General features: G+C 44.6%; 1 protein-coding gene across 4 annotated transcripts in view; it reads left to right on the top strand.

Moving 5' to 3' along the window:
* Nucleotides 1-16,136, top strand: part of Rbm33 (RNA binding motif protein 33) — a 106,302-nt gene extending 90,166 nt beyond the window's left edge. For 2 of the 4 annotated variants that reach the window (XM_057765245.1, XM_057765229.1), the window contains 4 exons: nucleotides 3,559-3,768; nucleotides 5,837-6,025; nucleotides 10,133-10,221; nucleotides 10,473-16,136. In XM_057765245.1, the coding sequence (XP_057621228.1) occupies nucleotides 3,559-3,768; nucleotides 5,837-6,025; nucleotides 10,133-10,221; nucleotides 10,473-10,521 (537 nt within the window). In that variant the 3' untranslated portion in view covers nucleotides 10,522-16,136. The remainder of the gene's footprint in view (nucleotides 1-3,558; nucleotides 3,769-5,836; nucleotides 6,026-10,132; nucleotides 10,222-10,472) is intronic. The other 2 variants (XM_057765252.1, XM_057765238.1) reach the window with 1 other exon arrangement.
* The last annotated feature ends 687 nt before the right edge of the window (nucleotides 16,137-16,823 follow it).

Below are 16,823 nucleotides of genomic sequence, written 5' to 3' on the forward strand. Positions count from 1 at the left end.
ACTTCAGACTAATAATTACAGTTCTTTTCAGTGCTAGAACTGATTGTACAGGCCAATGTAGGGTCGATTTAGTTTGACTTGTCTCTCATTCGGGTTTGTTTATGTGCATTACTATGGATATAGAAATGTGTTCCTGAACATGGTCTGTTAGCATACCCAGTGATCATTTTCTAGTGTTAATCCAGAGCAAAAAAATCAGCTTTTCTTTGGACAAATATAGTATTTGTTCTTTCAATTGGGAAAAAATGTTTCCTTTCTTTTTTTCAAAAGGAAATAGATTGTTTCTATTTAAGCCTTGAACGCTTAGAATGAGTTTCATAAAAAGTTAAAGTACAGCATTATGATGACTTAATTAGAACAGTCTAGTTGAGAGAAAGGTATATAAGCTTAGCAGTGGAAGGCTGACATAGGAGGATCACCACAAGGTTTCAGGCCAGCCCGAGCCACAGAAGGAGATGCTTACATTCTATAATATTTAAGAAGTGATTGGACTATCTCTTTTTATACATACTGAAGAATTTCCATGGTAAAATGTTTTAAATGACCTGCCTGCCCTCACTGGGGGGAAGGAGTAGACTGTTGTGCGCCTCAGGCTGGGGCCTAGCTGTCATCAGGTGGATCATGTTATGGTTCACTAGTTATTAAAGACTTAAATTATACTCGGCCATAGTATGAGGTGCTTTTTCTGACAGCTAATATCTTGAAGGTGCCTTGTTTGTTCATGTGTATGTTTCTGTTCTTTAATAGGTGTCTTGGTATCTTTTCTTTGTGATGTCAGTGGCTTTGTTTTCCATATGTTAACTGACTTGGAGAATGAACCAGAACATGGGCCTCCCATCCTCCCTTTTTACCTGAGGGAGACTGAAGTAGCTAACAATTTTACTTTAGCTCTGTGGTAAAATCCCCTGGGAGGAAGGGGAGTCTTTCATTGTAAGAAGTGTCTTTTCATTAACTGCACATCCTTGCTCCTTGGCGCTTTAGTCATCACTGTTTGCTGACTCAGTTTGGGTCTGTATATGTTTTGTACGATTGGCACATTTCATGTAAGTTGATTGATACGATGGCATCATGTTCAAATATTCTTTTCACTACTTGGGGACATCGTTATGGTCCCTCTGTTTTCCAGTTTGGAACATTTGTCTTTTGCCCATTTTTCTTGTTCAGGATAATCAAAGTAGGGTGGAGTTTGTTCTCAGAGCAGCCTTTGGTACTGATGGAGAAGAGGCTTCTTTGTTCCCACTCTTGAGTATGAGCTTCATTGTCTCTTTCTTCCTGCTTTGTTTGGAAGTGGGACTGGTTTCTCTTAAAGTTTCAACTTGATCTTAGGTCTTTTCCCCTTCTTTTTGTTATAACTGTAGTATTTGAATCCCTGAATTTTGATGTATTATATATATATCTGCTTTACATGTTTTCTTTTTAATTATTAGTTCTTAGCATGACTTCCTAGTGCTAGACGGGTACTGCTTAGCTTATAGCACAGCCCTTCAGATCAACTTTCTCCCCCAGCTTACAGGCATGCTGAGGAAAGTGCCTGGACTCTGACTTTTTCAGCCTTCAGACAGGACCACAGCCCTTGAAGCTTGTGGGTCCATGGGTCGAGGAAAGAAAGGGGGCAAGCAGCGCACACACATGCAGTCCTGGAAAGCAGTACTCTGCCGCCTGTTTCAGTGTTGATTCCATTGCCCCCAAATGATTGTTTAGCAAATCTGTGAAGTTTTGGAGAGACCAGACTTGGCAGTTTCTGCATGCTGCAGTGAGCCAAAGCTCTGTCTCCTTGTAACAGTTTTAAGCTTATTTTTTTTTCTTGGGTTATAATTACATTGGTGTAGTAGGAGGCCGCTTGTTTGTTTCCCAGACTCCTGAAATAATCACATAGAAACTATATTATTTAAATCACTGCTTGGCCAGTCACTTAAACATTTTGCTAGCTAGCTTTTAACATCTAGAATTAACCCATTTCATTATTTATATTTTGCCACAAAGTTTGTCGCCTACTGGCAAGGTTCCCGCTGACAGCTCCTGTCTTTCCCTTCGGGTGGCTACATGGTGTCTCACTTGACCCCGCCTTCTTTCTCCCAGCATTCAGTTTAGTTTTCTCTGCCTAGTTGTTTCGCCCTATCACAGGCCGAAGCAGCTTCTCTTTATTCATTAACCAATAAATGCAACACATATGCAGAAGGACTTCCCACACCACATTAGTTGCTTTTCCTTGAAAGCCTGTTTGTCCATTAGCTGGTTTCTAAAAGATAAATTTGGAGGTTTTCTAAGTCTTGGTTATAACAAAATACCAGATGCTGGATATAGAAAAGAGCTTAATTTTGGTTCTTGATTCTCCGGGTTGGGAAATTTCAGAGCATGGTACCAGGATCCAAATTCTGATGAGGGCCTCATGGAGGAAAGTCAGACAGGTGCTTGCAGAAGAGAGGAGGATATAAGAAGCCAGGTGCTTTTTGATAGCTAGTGCCATATCTAATCCATTCTCACAGAATCACATTAATCAGTTCATAAGGGTTCAGCCCCTTTGACCAAAACACCTCTGAGTGAGGCCTGCACTGACAATTAAACTTCAGCATGGTTTTGGTGGGGATAAACTACAATCCACCTACAGCAGAGTAGGAATTGGAGATGGATATAGACATGTACTTCTTTTGAAATCATTTGCTAAGTCACCACCCATTGCTTTCATGACTGTGCAGCCTGTGTGGGAAGGTTATCAACCACCAGCTGATATATGGCTCTTCAGGTCAGGAGGAGTACAAGTTTAGTGCCGCTTCTCAAGGCCCAGCATTCATTTCTACTAAGATTGCATTGTAACAGGGCAGAATTCTTTTCATCTGTTATTTCTGTCCCGCCCACCAGTCATTCTTTCAAACGTGCTGAAAACTGCAGATTGCCCGTAGGTCTCGCCCACAGACTGCTTGGTAGTACAGTAGACTCAGATGCCAGCTTGATGTGGGCATGCCTCATGGGCATTCCTCATGGTCTTTATAGTCAGGAGCAATTGAGATTGGGAGTAGGAGGAACAGAAAACAGGTTGTGAATGTTTCCAAAGCTCTTAGCCCAGCACATATGCTACTTTTCTGACATTCACTCACTATGAAACCTGCTGGTGGTATATATCCTCAAATGGGAGTCTCCTGCAACAGACACTGCAGCCAGGCAGCTTCCCCATTGTGTGGTTTGAGCAGCATCTACAAAGTTTTAAGACCACTACCTGTACACACTATCAGTTTTCAACAAAAGTGTTCTTGGTAATAAAAAATGAAGTAGTTTTACAATTTAACCAGTACAAATTAGGTAGTACCTGTGTTCATTGCAGCTCATTTAAATAGATATATTCATTAATAGAAAACTTAATGTTTTAAATTTCAAAAATACTGTATTTAAAACCTTAACCACTGCCCAATGAGAAGTTTCCCTACTGGCTCCAGGGAAAACGCAGCTTTGGTATTATTTATGTCTGAAAGGTTCTGCTTCGGTCAGCAATCGCAGTGGGCACCAGTGCATGGCCAGAATGGTGAGCAGACACTGATCCTCCTGCTACCTTGTTGATTTCAGCAGGGAGGAGAGAGCGATGGCTTTTCTCACACAGAGAGCCAGCCCCAGCGGCTTCCCCAGCCTCCGGACATGAGACAGCAGCCTGCTCGCAAGGTGACGCTGACCAAGGGGGGTCCTCAGCAGCCCCAGCACCTGCCTGTGGGGCCCCACATGTACCCGGCTATTTCTCCAGGGATCAAAAGCATCCAAGGGATTCACCCAGCCAAGAAGGTACTGAAGTGGAAGGGTCCTGCCTCCTATAAGTTTCCTGGTCACTGGCTGAAAGAAGTTGGAGTTAGGTGGTTTTTCTGGCATTTGCTAATGTTCACATTGGTAAATGAGCCATTGTTTTCTTAGTCCTGGTTTAGAAAGCCTTCCCTCCAGTCATTTCATCAGTGGTACAACTAGAGAGTGTGGCTGTCCTGTACATCTGAATACCACTGTACTGTACAGACAGTACTGGGCTCCTGTGTTTCTTCTACCCACTTGACCCCAGAGATCTTCCTAATGGAGAACTAGGACTGTACCTTTCCTGCCATCAGCTCAAGAATAGAGACAAAGGGGGCTGGAGAGAGAGCACTGACTGCTCTTCCAGAGGTCCTGAGTTCAATTCCCAGCAACTATAATGAGATCTGGTGCCCTCTTCTGGCATGCAAGCATACATGGAAGGAATGTTGTATACATAATAAATAAATAAATCTTTAAAAGAATAGAGACAAAGTCCTGTGGAGATGTGGAGGTGTGAAGGTGAATGAAGGTCATTTCCTCTGGGCCCAGCCTATCTGTGGACTCCTTACCCTTCTTGAGGAGGCCAGTCTAGTCATGTTGCAGGCAGCAAAGTGACAGTGTACTCTTCCTCAGTTTCTGGGGGAAAGGCAACCTTCTAATTTTCCAAAGCAGATGGATACAAAGTCATCCCCCACAACAGTAGCACATGCCTGAGGAACAGGTGAGGCCAGGCAGAGGGAGCCTGGTGCTGGCGCTGCCCCTCTTCAGATGTGGGGTCTGCTCATGCAGTGTTCCATTTCACCTTGTGTGTCCTGTCAGATGACTCTGCTGCTACAGCAGGCCAGATGTGCACATATTAGTGATAAATCCAGCAATAAAATGGTTGATCTCACAGCCTGTTCCAGGCTGTATTTCCTTTCAGACCTAACCCCTGACTGCATTAAGAACATAACTTTAGAAAATTACATGCGGGTATACTAGAGATGCTTCACCCACCTTCAGCCCTCTTAACTCTCCTTTAAGAGGCCAGTGGTGTTTCTTTCTCACTTGTTAGAGCTTTTGTGAGGCTTTTGTAAGATAATTATTATATTGTGACTTCCTGTAATGAAAGCAGAAGGCTGGTTGAGTTGTCTTCTGTATGAGTCCTGGAACAGTCTCCACTTCTCCACAGTTTGTCTCACAGCAGTCGTGGTGGCCTTCTGTAGATGAACCTCTAGTTGTATTCCTCTAGAGCTCCATACTTTTGGTAGCATTGCATATCCTAGGCATCAGCTATGGCTTTCTACCTTTTCTTATGAGGTGGCAGCACTTGCTGAATTGTTCCTTTTAACCAAACGCTGGCACAGAATTAGGGTAGGACATGGGTGAGGTCCAGTGTGCTTCAGTTCCACTGTCTCTGCATTCCTAGTTAGATAACTGCAGAATTAGGCCATCTCTTTTTAATTGTTGTACTAGTTGAAAATACTGGAAATGCCAGATATCTCTTTTTAAAGGCTCTTCATTGTAGTTTCGACACTTGGGTGGCTTTGAAAAATGGTGCTTTTGAGGTTCTTTTACCCCTTTTTGGTATATGATTATGTAAGAGCTCTGGAGGTGATTGTCACAGAAGACCAGGTGAAGTCCTGTTTCAAAGGGTGAATATAACTTGTGTGTGACACATTATTAATGTTAGTGAGCTAGCACTGTGTATACCATGTGTCCATTGGCCTTTGCCACGGTGGGAAAAGTTGTGTGTTCGGGGCAGTTAAGATGGGTTTGCCCCCCCCTCCCATGCTAATGGCAGCCAGTGCCTGTATCGTTACAGTATTTGTATCATGAATGAAAGTAACACCAGAATCCCTCCCAATTATAGCTGCAGAACTCTGGGCTTCCATCTTAGCCTCAGTGTACTTGCTGGTGTTGCTTCAGTTGGCTGTTAGGCCACCTTCTAACAGTTGATTAACACACAGAAGATTTTGTGACTCATAGCATGTCCTCATGGACCCTGGGCACATGCTTGCTTTGTACTTTATTAGCTACTACAGGAAGAATCCACTCGGGTATCAGAATACATCTTCTTTGTCATTACCAGGCCATCATGCATGGACGAGGCCGAGGAGTAGCAGGTCCCATGGGCCGAGGGCGCCTAATGCCAAATAAGCAGAACCTTCGAGTGGTGGAATGCAAACCACAGCCCTGTGTGGTGTCCGTGGAAGGACTCTCCTCATCCACCACTGATGCCCAGCTGAAGAGCCTGCTGATGTCTGTGGGGCCAATCCAGGTGGGTTGCCTGCAGGTGGTGACGATGCCAGTGAGTCATCTCTCCAGATAAAACTGCTGTGTCGTACGTGAGCACAGTGGGCCCTTGTGGGTTACATTGTATTAAGATGGTACTGGAGAAGAAAGGTGCCCATGCTTGCCTCATACCGAGTTCAGATTCTCACTTTCAAAGTTTAAGAAGTAGTGCTCTAGTAGAGCATATTATCCTTTGAAATCTGTCTCTGAAGTTCACATGTGTACACATACCTATCCTTTTTCTCAGATCACATTTTACTTGTGATAACTTCTCAGAATTTCAAATAATTAGCTACTTTGTCTTATTTTTCTGAAGCTCTCTCACATAGTCACAATTCTGATGCTCATTTTAGTACCCACAGGACACATGCAGCAGTTACTTGAACTTTGTTGTCATGTCCTTTCAAATGACAGAGTCTGATGCTTCAGGTCTGAGCTGGTTACCAGTGCTATGAAAGATGGAGACAGACATCATCCCATGTCTGCTATAGGCAAGTTTACCCTGCATTCTCTTCTGCAGGTGGTCTTCAGAGTCATGCCTGGCCAGTGAAAAATGCAAGTTACCCAGAGAATGTTACATTTCTGAGCAGAATGAAGGGCCTACTTTTACTTTAGTTCTTGACTAAGGTGTTTCTGACCTCCATTTACATATAGGTGTAGTGGCTCAGGCCTTTAATTCCAGCATTTGGGAGGCAGAGGCAGGAGGACATCTGTGAGTTTGAGCCCAGCCTATTCTACATAACAGGTTCTGGGCCAGCTAGGATTATACAGCAGGAAAGATCCTGTCTCAAACAGATATGTTTCCTGTTTATTATTAAGAGGTCTTAAAGTGAATAAAAGAGAAAACCTTCTAAAACTGAGCCTAGTGTTTAGGTATTTGAGTTTAATAATAGCCATCTTCATTATGGGATTCTTGAGAGACTGTTAGATTTAATTTAATATTTATTATTGAGAAGTTAACCTTCAGACTTTGGCTCCCACGTGTACCAGGTGTTGGTAACGCTTTGTCTTTAAGGATAGGTGGTTTTAGCAACTATAGTGATGCACACCTGTAATCTCAGCACTGAGAAACTCACACAGAAGGAGCACGAGTTTGAGGCCATCTGGGGGGTACATATTGAGACTGTCTAAAAGGGGATAGATGCTTTCTGAGTAGTTGATTGTAGCATGGTTTATTTGTAGAAACAGAATTAATAATAGAGAATTGTAGATGTATTAACATGTGAGACAAAATAATAATTGAAAATTCTGGTTCACATAATAGACCAGATTCCAACACCATGGCTTCAGATGCTTGCTAAATGAAGGCTTGCTAAATGGGTCTTGTGTGTATTCTCACTTTCCAGAATTTATGCCCTAAGTGTGAGGGCAGCTGTAGCACTGTTGCCTTGTGCCCTGGCTTCACGATAAGCAATCCTGGGTATTCTCTTTACTCTGGTTATCCCCAGCAGATGGTCCAGTGGGACTCACAGTGCCTGGAGATAAATAGTTGAAACAATGTGACCTCTGTCTTACTTGTCTCATACAATAAGTTTTGTACTTTGATTAATATAAACCTCTTAAGTGGCTTTCCCCTCCTTTTATTTGCCACTTTTGTGTGTGTGTGTGTGTGTGTTCTGAAAACAGTCAGAATAATTGTGTTGTAAATGAAGTTGATTGTGGCCATCCCCAGTCCCAAGCAGAAGAGATGCTGCTGTTGATAAATGGCATGTGTTAGAGAGAAAGGCCTGAGAGCCAATGGAGAGTTTTCTAGGTTACACCAGTGACATGCCTACCCTTTAGATGAGTTAGAAGCTTCAGTGCTGTGTGACACCCTGGGAGTCCCTGAGGAACTGATGGGCCAAGGCCTATTCACCCTGGAAGCAGAGCAGTTTGACTCCTTCTGGTCTTAGGTCAGTGGGATGGTTTTGAGTAGGATTGTGTGGATTTTCTCAGCGTCTGTAAATTACTTCTTTTCTTCTTCTTCTTCCTCTTCCCCCTCCCCCCTCCCCCCTCCCTCCCTCCTTCCCTCCTTCCCTCCCTCCCTCCCTCCCTCCCTCCCTCCCTCCCTCCCTCCCTCCCTCCCTCCCTTCGTTTGGCTTTTCAGGACAGGGTTTCTCTGTGTGACCCTGGTTGTCCTAGAACTCACTCTATACACTAGCCTGGTCTTGAACCCAGAGATCCAACTGCCTCTGCCTCCCAAGTTCTGGATTAAAGGCGTCTAACAACCAAACAAAACAAGGTCTGGTAGTATTTAATGGGTAAAGAAGTGACTGAGGGCTAGAACAATGGCTCAGCAGTTAAGAGTTTATATTGCTCTTCAAGAGGACTAGAATTCAATTCCCAGCACCCACATTAGGTCTCACAACTGCCTGTAAACATTTGATACATCTGACTTTCTTGGGCACACACACACTCAATTTTTAATAATTTTTTTAAGTGATAGAAATGTGATTTCAAGAGTGCTTGATTACTTTGACAGGTTTAAATACAGATATCAAAGAAATGGTGATAAGTGGTAGAATTAGATCTCCATCCAGCACTGTTGTCCTGCTTTGAGAAGAAGCAGTGTGTTTTTTTTTTCTTTGGGGAATTATATTTCAAAATGAAATGTAGGGTCAATGTGCTTTGGGTATGGCACCACCTAGTGCTCACTTTCTTAGTACTGGTGTTGGCCAAGAGAATACCTGTTCTTTCAAGCCTTTTACTTGAGAGTGATGGTAAACCATACTTGAGTATCTGTCAGAACTGAGAATTGTGTTTGGTCAGGCAGTGATTCCATAGAAACTACTGATCTCCATTAGCATGCTACTGCCTAACACTCTCCCAGCTCTTCTAGACCAAAGGAGACTGGTGAAAGGTTGAGGAAGAGATAGATGAGGTGTAAGGCTCCTGGTGTTTAAGTTTCAGATGGAGAGGGTGCAGCTAGTTGAGACCTGTGAGTCAGAAGTCACTCTGTTCTGAGAGCAGAGCCAGGTTAAAGCTTAGAGACAAGAAAATAAGTTCATTGTAACTTCAAGGCCCCTCTGCTTGAAGAAATCTGTTTGCTAGGTTTTGCCTGAAATTGTTTTAAGAAGAAAATTAAGTTTTTACCCCATGAACCTGAGGTATCTGAGAACAGAAAGTCACTCCTTCCCATGTGGCTCAGTGACAATGACTTCTAGGCAAGTACTGGGTTTGAGCCATAGTGTAGTGTTAACTGGCATCTGATTCCTGCCTCTGGCCAGATTTTCATTTTTTGTGTTAGCATGTTTGTTTGTTCTAGTAGTTCTGTGAACTAGATTGAAATGCCTAGCCTTGTGAGTTTGTTTCTCACTGCCACATTGACTATTGGAAAGGTAGCTAGCCAAAGCAGTGAGATGACAGGCTCTGGGGCCTGCAATGACTTAAGATCCCCGTTTTGCCATTTCTCAGTGTGCAGCTTTTGTCAGCATTCTCACTTGCAAGCCAGGTTTGCTACATCTGTAGAAATGTAGAGCTGAGGAAAATCCAAAGCTCTGGGGGTACAATGTGCCATCCATGCATAGAGCCCCTCACCCACAGTGGACACTTGGTGAATATATGTTATGTGTCCAGTGCCATGTGGCCATAACCCATTTACCCTGTGGTAAACCAGGGATAAGAGTCATTCTTTTTTTTTTTTTTTTTTTTTTTTGGTTTTTTTCAAGACAGGGTTTCTCTGTGGTTTTGGAGCCTGTCCTGGAACTAGATCTTGTAGACCAGGCTGGTCTCGAACTCACAGAGATCCGCCTGCCTCTGCCTCCCAAGTGCTGGGATTAAAGGCGTGCGCCACCACCGCCCGGCAAGAGTCATTCTTGAGACAGATGAGGACACCATCAAAAGGCATAGGGAAAGAGTTTTTACCCATGGGTACCTGTGTCAGTCTCAGAGTGGAGGTAGATCTGAATATGATACTAGAGGGTAGATGTGCTACTCCCCAGCTAATCAGCAACATTGCTTTGCACAGGTGCTCAGGGAGGCAACGAAGGACAGGTAGCTTGTTTTCATGTTTCAGGTGACAACCTCGCCTGCTGCTTTGTATAGAAACTTATAATATGTAATTGCTCATATTCTATGTCACAATTGGCATTAATTGTCTTTGTTTTCTTCCCAGAGTTTACAGATGCTTCCTCAGCAGCGGAAAGCCATAGCAAAGTTCAAGGAGCCAGCCCACGCACTAGCATTTCAGCAGAAATTCCACAGGTAGCCTCTGTGTTCTGTAGTTGGTAATTGCAGAGGAGAGGGGGACGATGGGACGAGGGGAGTGCTGTACTGTATAGAGGGCAGACCATGGCTACACATCTTTCTGTAATCTGCTTTTGTTCTCTGGAGAAGGCCCATTCTGCTTTCATATACCTTGGGTTTTTCTCATTAGGTTCTACTTCACTTCTGTGCACATTGGTGAATTGCTGTCATCAAGAATTTGTGTTAACTGTTTTTTCAAATTTCCACAGACACATGATTGATCTGTCCCACATAAATGTGGCCCTGATAGTGGAGTGATCTTGAATGGGAAAACCTGACCTCATGCTGCACACACTGTGGAATTTCTTCAAGGAAGCTATAGGTTGGCACAGGATCTCCAGAAGTGTAGGTCTCTCCAGTCTGCAGTTTGCCATCTTGTCTGCACGCCAACCAGCCACAGGGTGATTCCAGAAGCGAGTTAAACTGGTGGACATGGGATTGGAGTCTGGTGTTAGATCGCTTTGAATTCTGTCGTCCACAGAACTCTGTCCTCGTGTTCTTTTGTTTCCAAGTGCTTACAATGCATGTAGACCTTGTTCTTCGTGATCCTACTATGTGATTGGTCACAGTCTTAGATTCAGGAAAGAATGTTACCAGCTCAAATTCCAAGGATTTTTCCACAGTAAAGAATATTTGATAATGGTTGCACTTATCTTCAATACAGGCTAGAAAAGAGTTCTCAACCAGGCTTAACTGGAGTGATCTCAGAAAGCCCTCACAGGCTCTGGTAAAACAAAGGTAAAAATTCGAGTGATTATGATTGACACTCACCTGCCCTGGAAAGCCAGGGTGTGAGATGGGTGGCTGGGAATGGTGCCATGGAAGTGGCAATTCTGCTTCTTGTAAATACCTCCAAAGTGCTGCCTGTTTCAGCAGAAACTCTCAGGTGGGCACAGTGCTAGCTAAGCAAGCGCAGGGAGTTCCAGGTCCAGTGGCTCTGTCACCCTCACAGGCAGCCCTCTTGGCCTAGTTTCTTGGCACAGGTTGAGGCACAGCTTGAAAGGTGGTCAGACCTACTTGGGCCTCAGCTCTTTAAATGCCCTAGCTCTGTAGTGTGTGCTGTCATTGCTTTGATTACCTCACTGTCCTTCAGGGCTCTGAGTTTCCTTTGGGTTGCCCTTCTATCACATGTGGAGGGATGGATTTCTCAGCAGGGCTGATGCTGCCCAAGATAAGTGTGTCTGTCCACATTAGTCATTTTGGTCAGTTCTACCAGGCGAGACTCACTTTCTAAAAAAACATCCCATGGAAGGAAGTCCATGCTGGGCAGACACTGAATACAGTGCCTTATTATGTTTCCCCCATGAACGCTTCAGTGTTTGGGACATACTCTAAAATGGGCAATGACACTAGGACACACTCAGGACTTTTTAGTTGTATTTTATACCTGTAATTTTATCTTTCATATCTTAATAGGACTGAGGGAAATAAGAAGTCTGTTGTCATTTACTGTCGCTGGGTAATGAGGAGTAGGTGTAGGATTTGAAGTAGCTGGCTTCCACAGCTGAAGTTTTACATTACGTTCTCAATTAAGTTGCCAGTGTTAACAACCGGGGAATGGTACTCCAGGCCCTGTGAAACTTCATAGGACCAATTCTGAGATGATATTATATGCTAGCAAGGAGCACTGGGGGCAATATAGTAGTTACTTGGGTTCCAGGCAATTGAGGTGAGGCATTTATAAGATGTCCTAGAAGACCTTGTGGCTATGGTACCACCTCTGACCACAATGCCTCTGCCTCAGCCCTGGCAGGTGCATTGAGGGCCAGCCCCACTGGGCCTTTACCAAGCTTGCCCAGTCCATTCAAGTGCTATCTGGTCACCCCAATGTCTCTCCCACTCATTTCTCTTAGACACAGGGGTCGTTAAGATATTTCACTAAATTGGTGAGTTTGATAATATGTTAGCTCTATTTGGACAAGATAGAGGCCGTGTAGGAGATTGAGGATTAGGACAAAGAAAAAGAAGTTTAAGATGTTTGCTTCTTTCTGAAATAGTTTTGAGTGCTGGGCCTTTAAAACCCAAATCTACATTTTTTTTTTTTTATTTGTCTGAAACGTAGGCACTGACGCATTGAAGTCATTTAAGGAAACAACCTCATCAGCAGCACTCTTCACCTCAGGCCCCAGGGCCACTTTGTGTGCGGTGAGGTATCCAGGAGCATGTGTGTCCCTTAACTGTCTACACACATGAGCTAGCTTTCTCTGTATTGCAGTGTCCTGAGAGACCAGCTCCAAGTACTGCTTAGAACAGCTGCTCACTCTGGCCTTGGTACACATCCACCTGGTGTGGACTGTCAGACCAGGCAGGGCCAGCCTTAAAGGCATAAACTTCTGTGAAGGAAACCACAGAAAGTGAAAGAAGCAGAATTAGAAAGAACGTTCCCCACTTGCAGTGCACTTCTCACAGTGAAGTCAAACCACCACCCGAACTCAACCCGTGGAAGATCTGCTGCAACCATTATCTCTGTTCTTTCTTTATCATGCATTTAAAATGAGAAGGAAAAGCATTAGCATACTGTGTAAATATGGACCTTTAAGATTAAAGTGTTATTGGAGATGCTTTCAACTCAAACAGCAACATCTTAGCTATTTGTTAGTTCTTTTTTTGTTGTTGTCTTATCAAAGTTTAATGGAGACACTTTCATAATTGTTGTTGTGTACATTCGATTTTCATAAAGATGGTAGTAAGTCAATACATGAACCCTCATCTGTGTATTATTTGTTCACAAGTTCCAGAAGGTTGAAGGAATGATCTCGCATCTGTCCTTAGGTGGAGAGTAGGGGGAGGGGACAAATAACTTTCCCTCTTTGCCTTGTTTATTTTGTGCTGTAATGATTGTGAGTTCACTTAGCTGCTTACCTCAACATAACCTTGTGTTGCCCTTGGCTTGGCCACATTTGTTAAATCCTTATTTTGAAACTCTTCTTGAGGGGAAAAATCTTACCTTTTCTTTTTCAAAAGAGATTCTGAGGTAAACTTCCACCCTGCCCCACCCCCCCATCCAAATAGGCAGCTTCTTATGCAGGTCCTGCGCCCATACCTTGCCGTGGAGGAGTGTGGTGGATGGGGTGGGAGGTGGGTTTTCCATGACCGTTTTCATCTGGATAGCTCTCATGTAATGTGCAAAGGTCTGGGATCGTTGTCTAAATCAGGATGGAGCTTAGGTCTTGCACCTAAGGGTGTGCTCCCCCCCCCCCCCCCCAGCAACATTCTGCCTGAAGCAGGTAGAAGAAGATTTTGCTGCTCACGGAAGCTGTCAGGGAACCTAAAAGGCATGGGAGGGAGGACTGGACAATGGTCCGGTGGGCGAGGAGCGAGTCTTAAGGATGGGAATGTCAGTGATGTACACCTCCGATGGGACCCCAAGGATGGTCCTTCAGTAAGGCGAAGAGCCCCACAGATGAGCATGTGAGGGAATTCTTGGAGTGACATAGGCCAGTTGAAGGGTCTTTCTTGGAGGACTAGGCTTAAAGACTATACCTGTCTTCTGTCTTTTGGTTTTTGTTTTGTTTGTCTTTTATCTCCTTGTGGCAATATTGGGAAGGTAAGCTTGATGTAGACCATTGGCTTCGATGCTAGTCGAAGATAGGTCCTAGTGATGTAAAGGCACTAGCTCAAGAGGTCTGTGCAGTAGCTAAGTATTGTTCTTGGTCATTATTGGGTGCTCCGAGGCTCTTTTCTCTGTGTCCTCTGACCCAAGACAAAATGAACGAGTCAGTAAGCACATCCCTGTGCCAGGCTTTGGGCCATAAAGGGCGGCTCCATTGCTTGCTGTTTCCCTTCCTGGGAATCAGCTTTAATTCCTGCCTCTTACTTGTTGGACCCAGCTTTGACTTTGCATCCTTAATCTCCTGCCCACTTATTTTTGTTTCTCAGAGAGGAAAAAAAGGCCTGGGAGAGCTAGTGGGAAAGGTGTTGGCCATCTGAGACTGTACCTTGAGGCACTCTGCAAAGGAACTAACTAATGGGGCACAGGGTGGGCAAGAACAAGACCCCTCCCCACAGGGGAAGCCATTGAAGCTTAGCTCAGTTATGGGAGAGTCTTTAGATACTTTACCATGCTTAATAATACTGCCATGATGGTTTAGGAATTTTAAAATTTGTCAAGTGTTATTTTTATATTCTTAAGTATAAACTTTGAAAGGCATTTAGCCTTGACTTATTAAATCCTAAGGATTTTCTGTAAGGTTTTTTGCAACCTATTTAGTTTTGTCATTTGAAATGCCTAACTCCTTAGGTACACAAACCCATGGCTTTGTGTACTGGAACCAGAGTAATCCACTGATTCATATTGGATCCCAGGTATACCTTCTGTTGGTATCAGTTGTCAGAAGGGGCACTTGTTAACGCACCTCCCCTGACTTCCCTAGAGACTGCTGATCATCTACTCTTTCTGTTGTGTGATGGTAGGACAGCTGAAAGGACAGGCATTTTCACTGAGCAGCTCTCTCCTTGTCCCTTAGACCATCGTAGGGAGAGGTTCTAAGTGTTCTCCCTGGTTCAGTTTACTGATTTGAAAAGGTTTGTGGGGAAAGGCAGGCGATTTAGAGAGAACCTGTATAATTTTTGTCTCACAAGTCCCACAGGTGGGATGGGCAGGTGCATGTTATTGTGTTCTGTGTTTGGAAGTTTAGTGTGCTCTAGACAGTAGACATCTTGACCTTCTTACATGACTTCCTGCTAAACTGCTTTTTATTTTAAGGACACATGCAGCGGAGGCTGGTTTGGGGACTAACACCTTTTGCATTCTGCACTGTTGTCTTAGAACACACACACTGTAGACAGCATGTTGCACCCAGACCACACTGGCCCCTGAGGAGCACATAACCACTCGTTCTTTACATTTCACAGGTGTGGAATCCAGAGCTGTGTCCTCTGTGAGGACTTCCCTCCTAGGCTTTAATTTTGCTGTTTAATTTGCAGGTGCAGCAGTGATGGAGAGTGGTTTCCTTTTGCTGTAAGAGTGTCTGATGTTGTATTCTCTTCTCCACTCTTGGCTCTACTCCCCTGCCCTGGCAAGGGCTCAGGCTCCCTCCTCACCTTCTGCTTTCTTCCCTCTTCACACCTGAGGTATTGTCACTGTTTCCCCTCCCAGCGATTCTCCTGTTTGCATGCTCTCTCCCTCCACTTCCATGGTTTCCACGCTTGCAGTGGCCACTGATAATTGAGTCAGGTTCCCTCTGGCAGGAGGGAACATTGTGGATGTCTGCACCAGGGCCACATCTCCAGTTTCTCTAACCCTTTTGCCTCAACAGGTCTTTCCTTGGGATTTGCTCCTCCAGAACCTGAATTGGAGAGCCTGACTTTTGCTTGTTATTTTGCAGTTTGACTCTGGGCCTAAAGATGCCAGTGCCTCTCAGCTGCGGTCTGCATGTCATTAACCAGCCCTCTCTGTTTTTACTCCTCTACCTTTGCAGGACCCAGGGCGTGGGTCAGTGTTAGTGGTAGCGTGCTCTCATTCGCTTGGAAGTGGTGGCCGTGTGGCCGTTACACTGCCCTTGCTGATATGGCCCTCGTCGTCGTGTAATGTGTGTGCGCCTCCCTGCTGTGCAGGCAGCTTGGAGTGCGGGCTATGTTGCTGGAAGTGCGCTGGCTGCTTAGAAACCACGAGACACCGCCTTGCTTTCTTCTGGCCTCACTGTTTCTGCCAGTCACGTGCTCTTCCCGTATGAGTGACACTGCTGTGCTTTACTCCAGTTTTCCTTGGCATTAACCACTTGGGAACTCTTGCAGGCTGTATATGTGAAAAATAGTAGTGACATAGGTGAAAAGAAAATGTATTGTTTGTGTATCATTTGTGTGGTTTCATAGCAAACAATGTGTTTGAACTGTACTGTAACCAAAAAGTCTGTCAATAAAATATTAAGAGGTTCTCCTGACTGAAGAATTTACTTCCTCTTGCGTCTTTCGGGCCTCACACCGTGTTCTGGGCACTGACTAGTCCTGGGTGGGTGGGATTGGGGAGAGCTGCCCCTCAGCACAGCCCAAAGCTGCAACATAGGTGTTTCCTTAGTGGAACCATGAAATCAAGTAACCGCTCTCCACTGTCCTGTTTTGCAGGACTTGGAACTGACCAAACGATGACAAGACCTTGCTGGGCAAGTTGGGGAGGGGAGTTCATCTCTCCTTAGAACTAGTAATGCATTCATATGTAATTGTGCAGCTTGCAAGAAATGCATATTTTGTCGCAATGCTCTCAAGAGCCGAGACATGGAGACATCAGCCACAGCACCACGTTGTCCCACCCCTCCTTGCAGCTGCTAGCTTTGTTCCATGCAGATCTTGTATTCCCAGTCTGTTCTGAGAATGAAGCCTTATAAAGCTACACTGCTCCTGGGTATGGGTTCAAAGAGTAGTCAGACAGTGTTGTGCCATGGGGCTAGGCTTCATCCTGGCCCAGGCCATCTCCCTTCTCCCATTACCCTGTGTAGCTCTCCCTTTGTCTGGGCCAGCTACTCTTCTGCACAGAAGTACTCATACCTGCTCCTTGGCTTTCTTGAGAAGGAGTGCACATTGCACCTGACCCAGACAGACCTCCATCAGCCAGTGGCTGTGAG

The sequence above is a fragment of the Chionomys nivalis genome, chromosome 1 (genome assembly GCF_950005125.1).
Source record: "Chionomys nivalis chromosome 1, mChiNiv1.1, whole genome shotgun sequence".
Lineage (NCBI taxonomy): Eukaryota > Metazoa > Chordata > Mammalia > Rodentia > Cricetidae > Chionomys > Chionomys nivalis.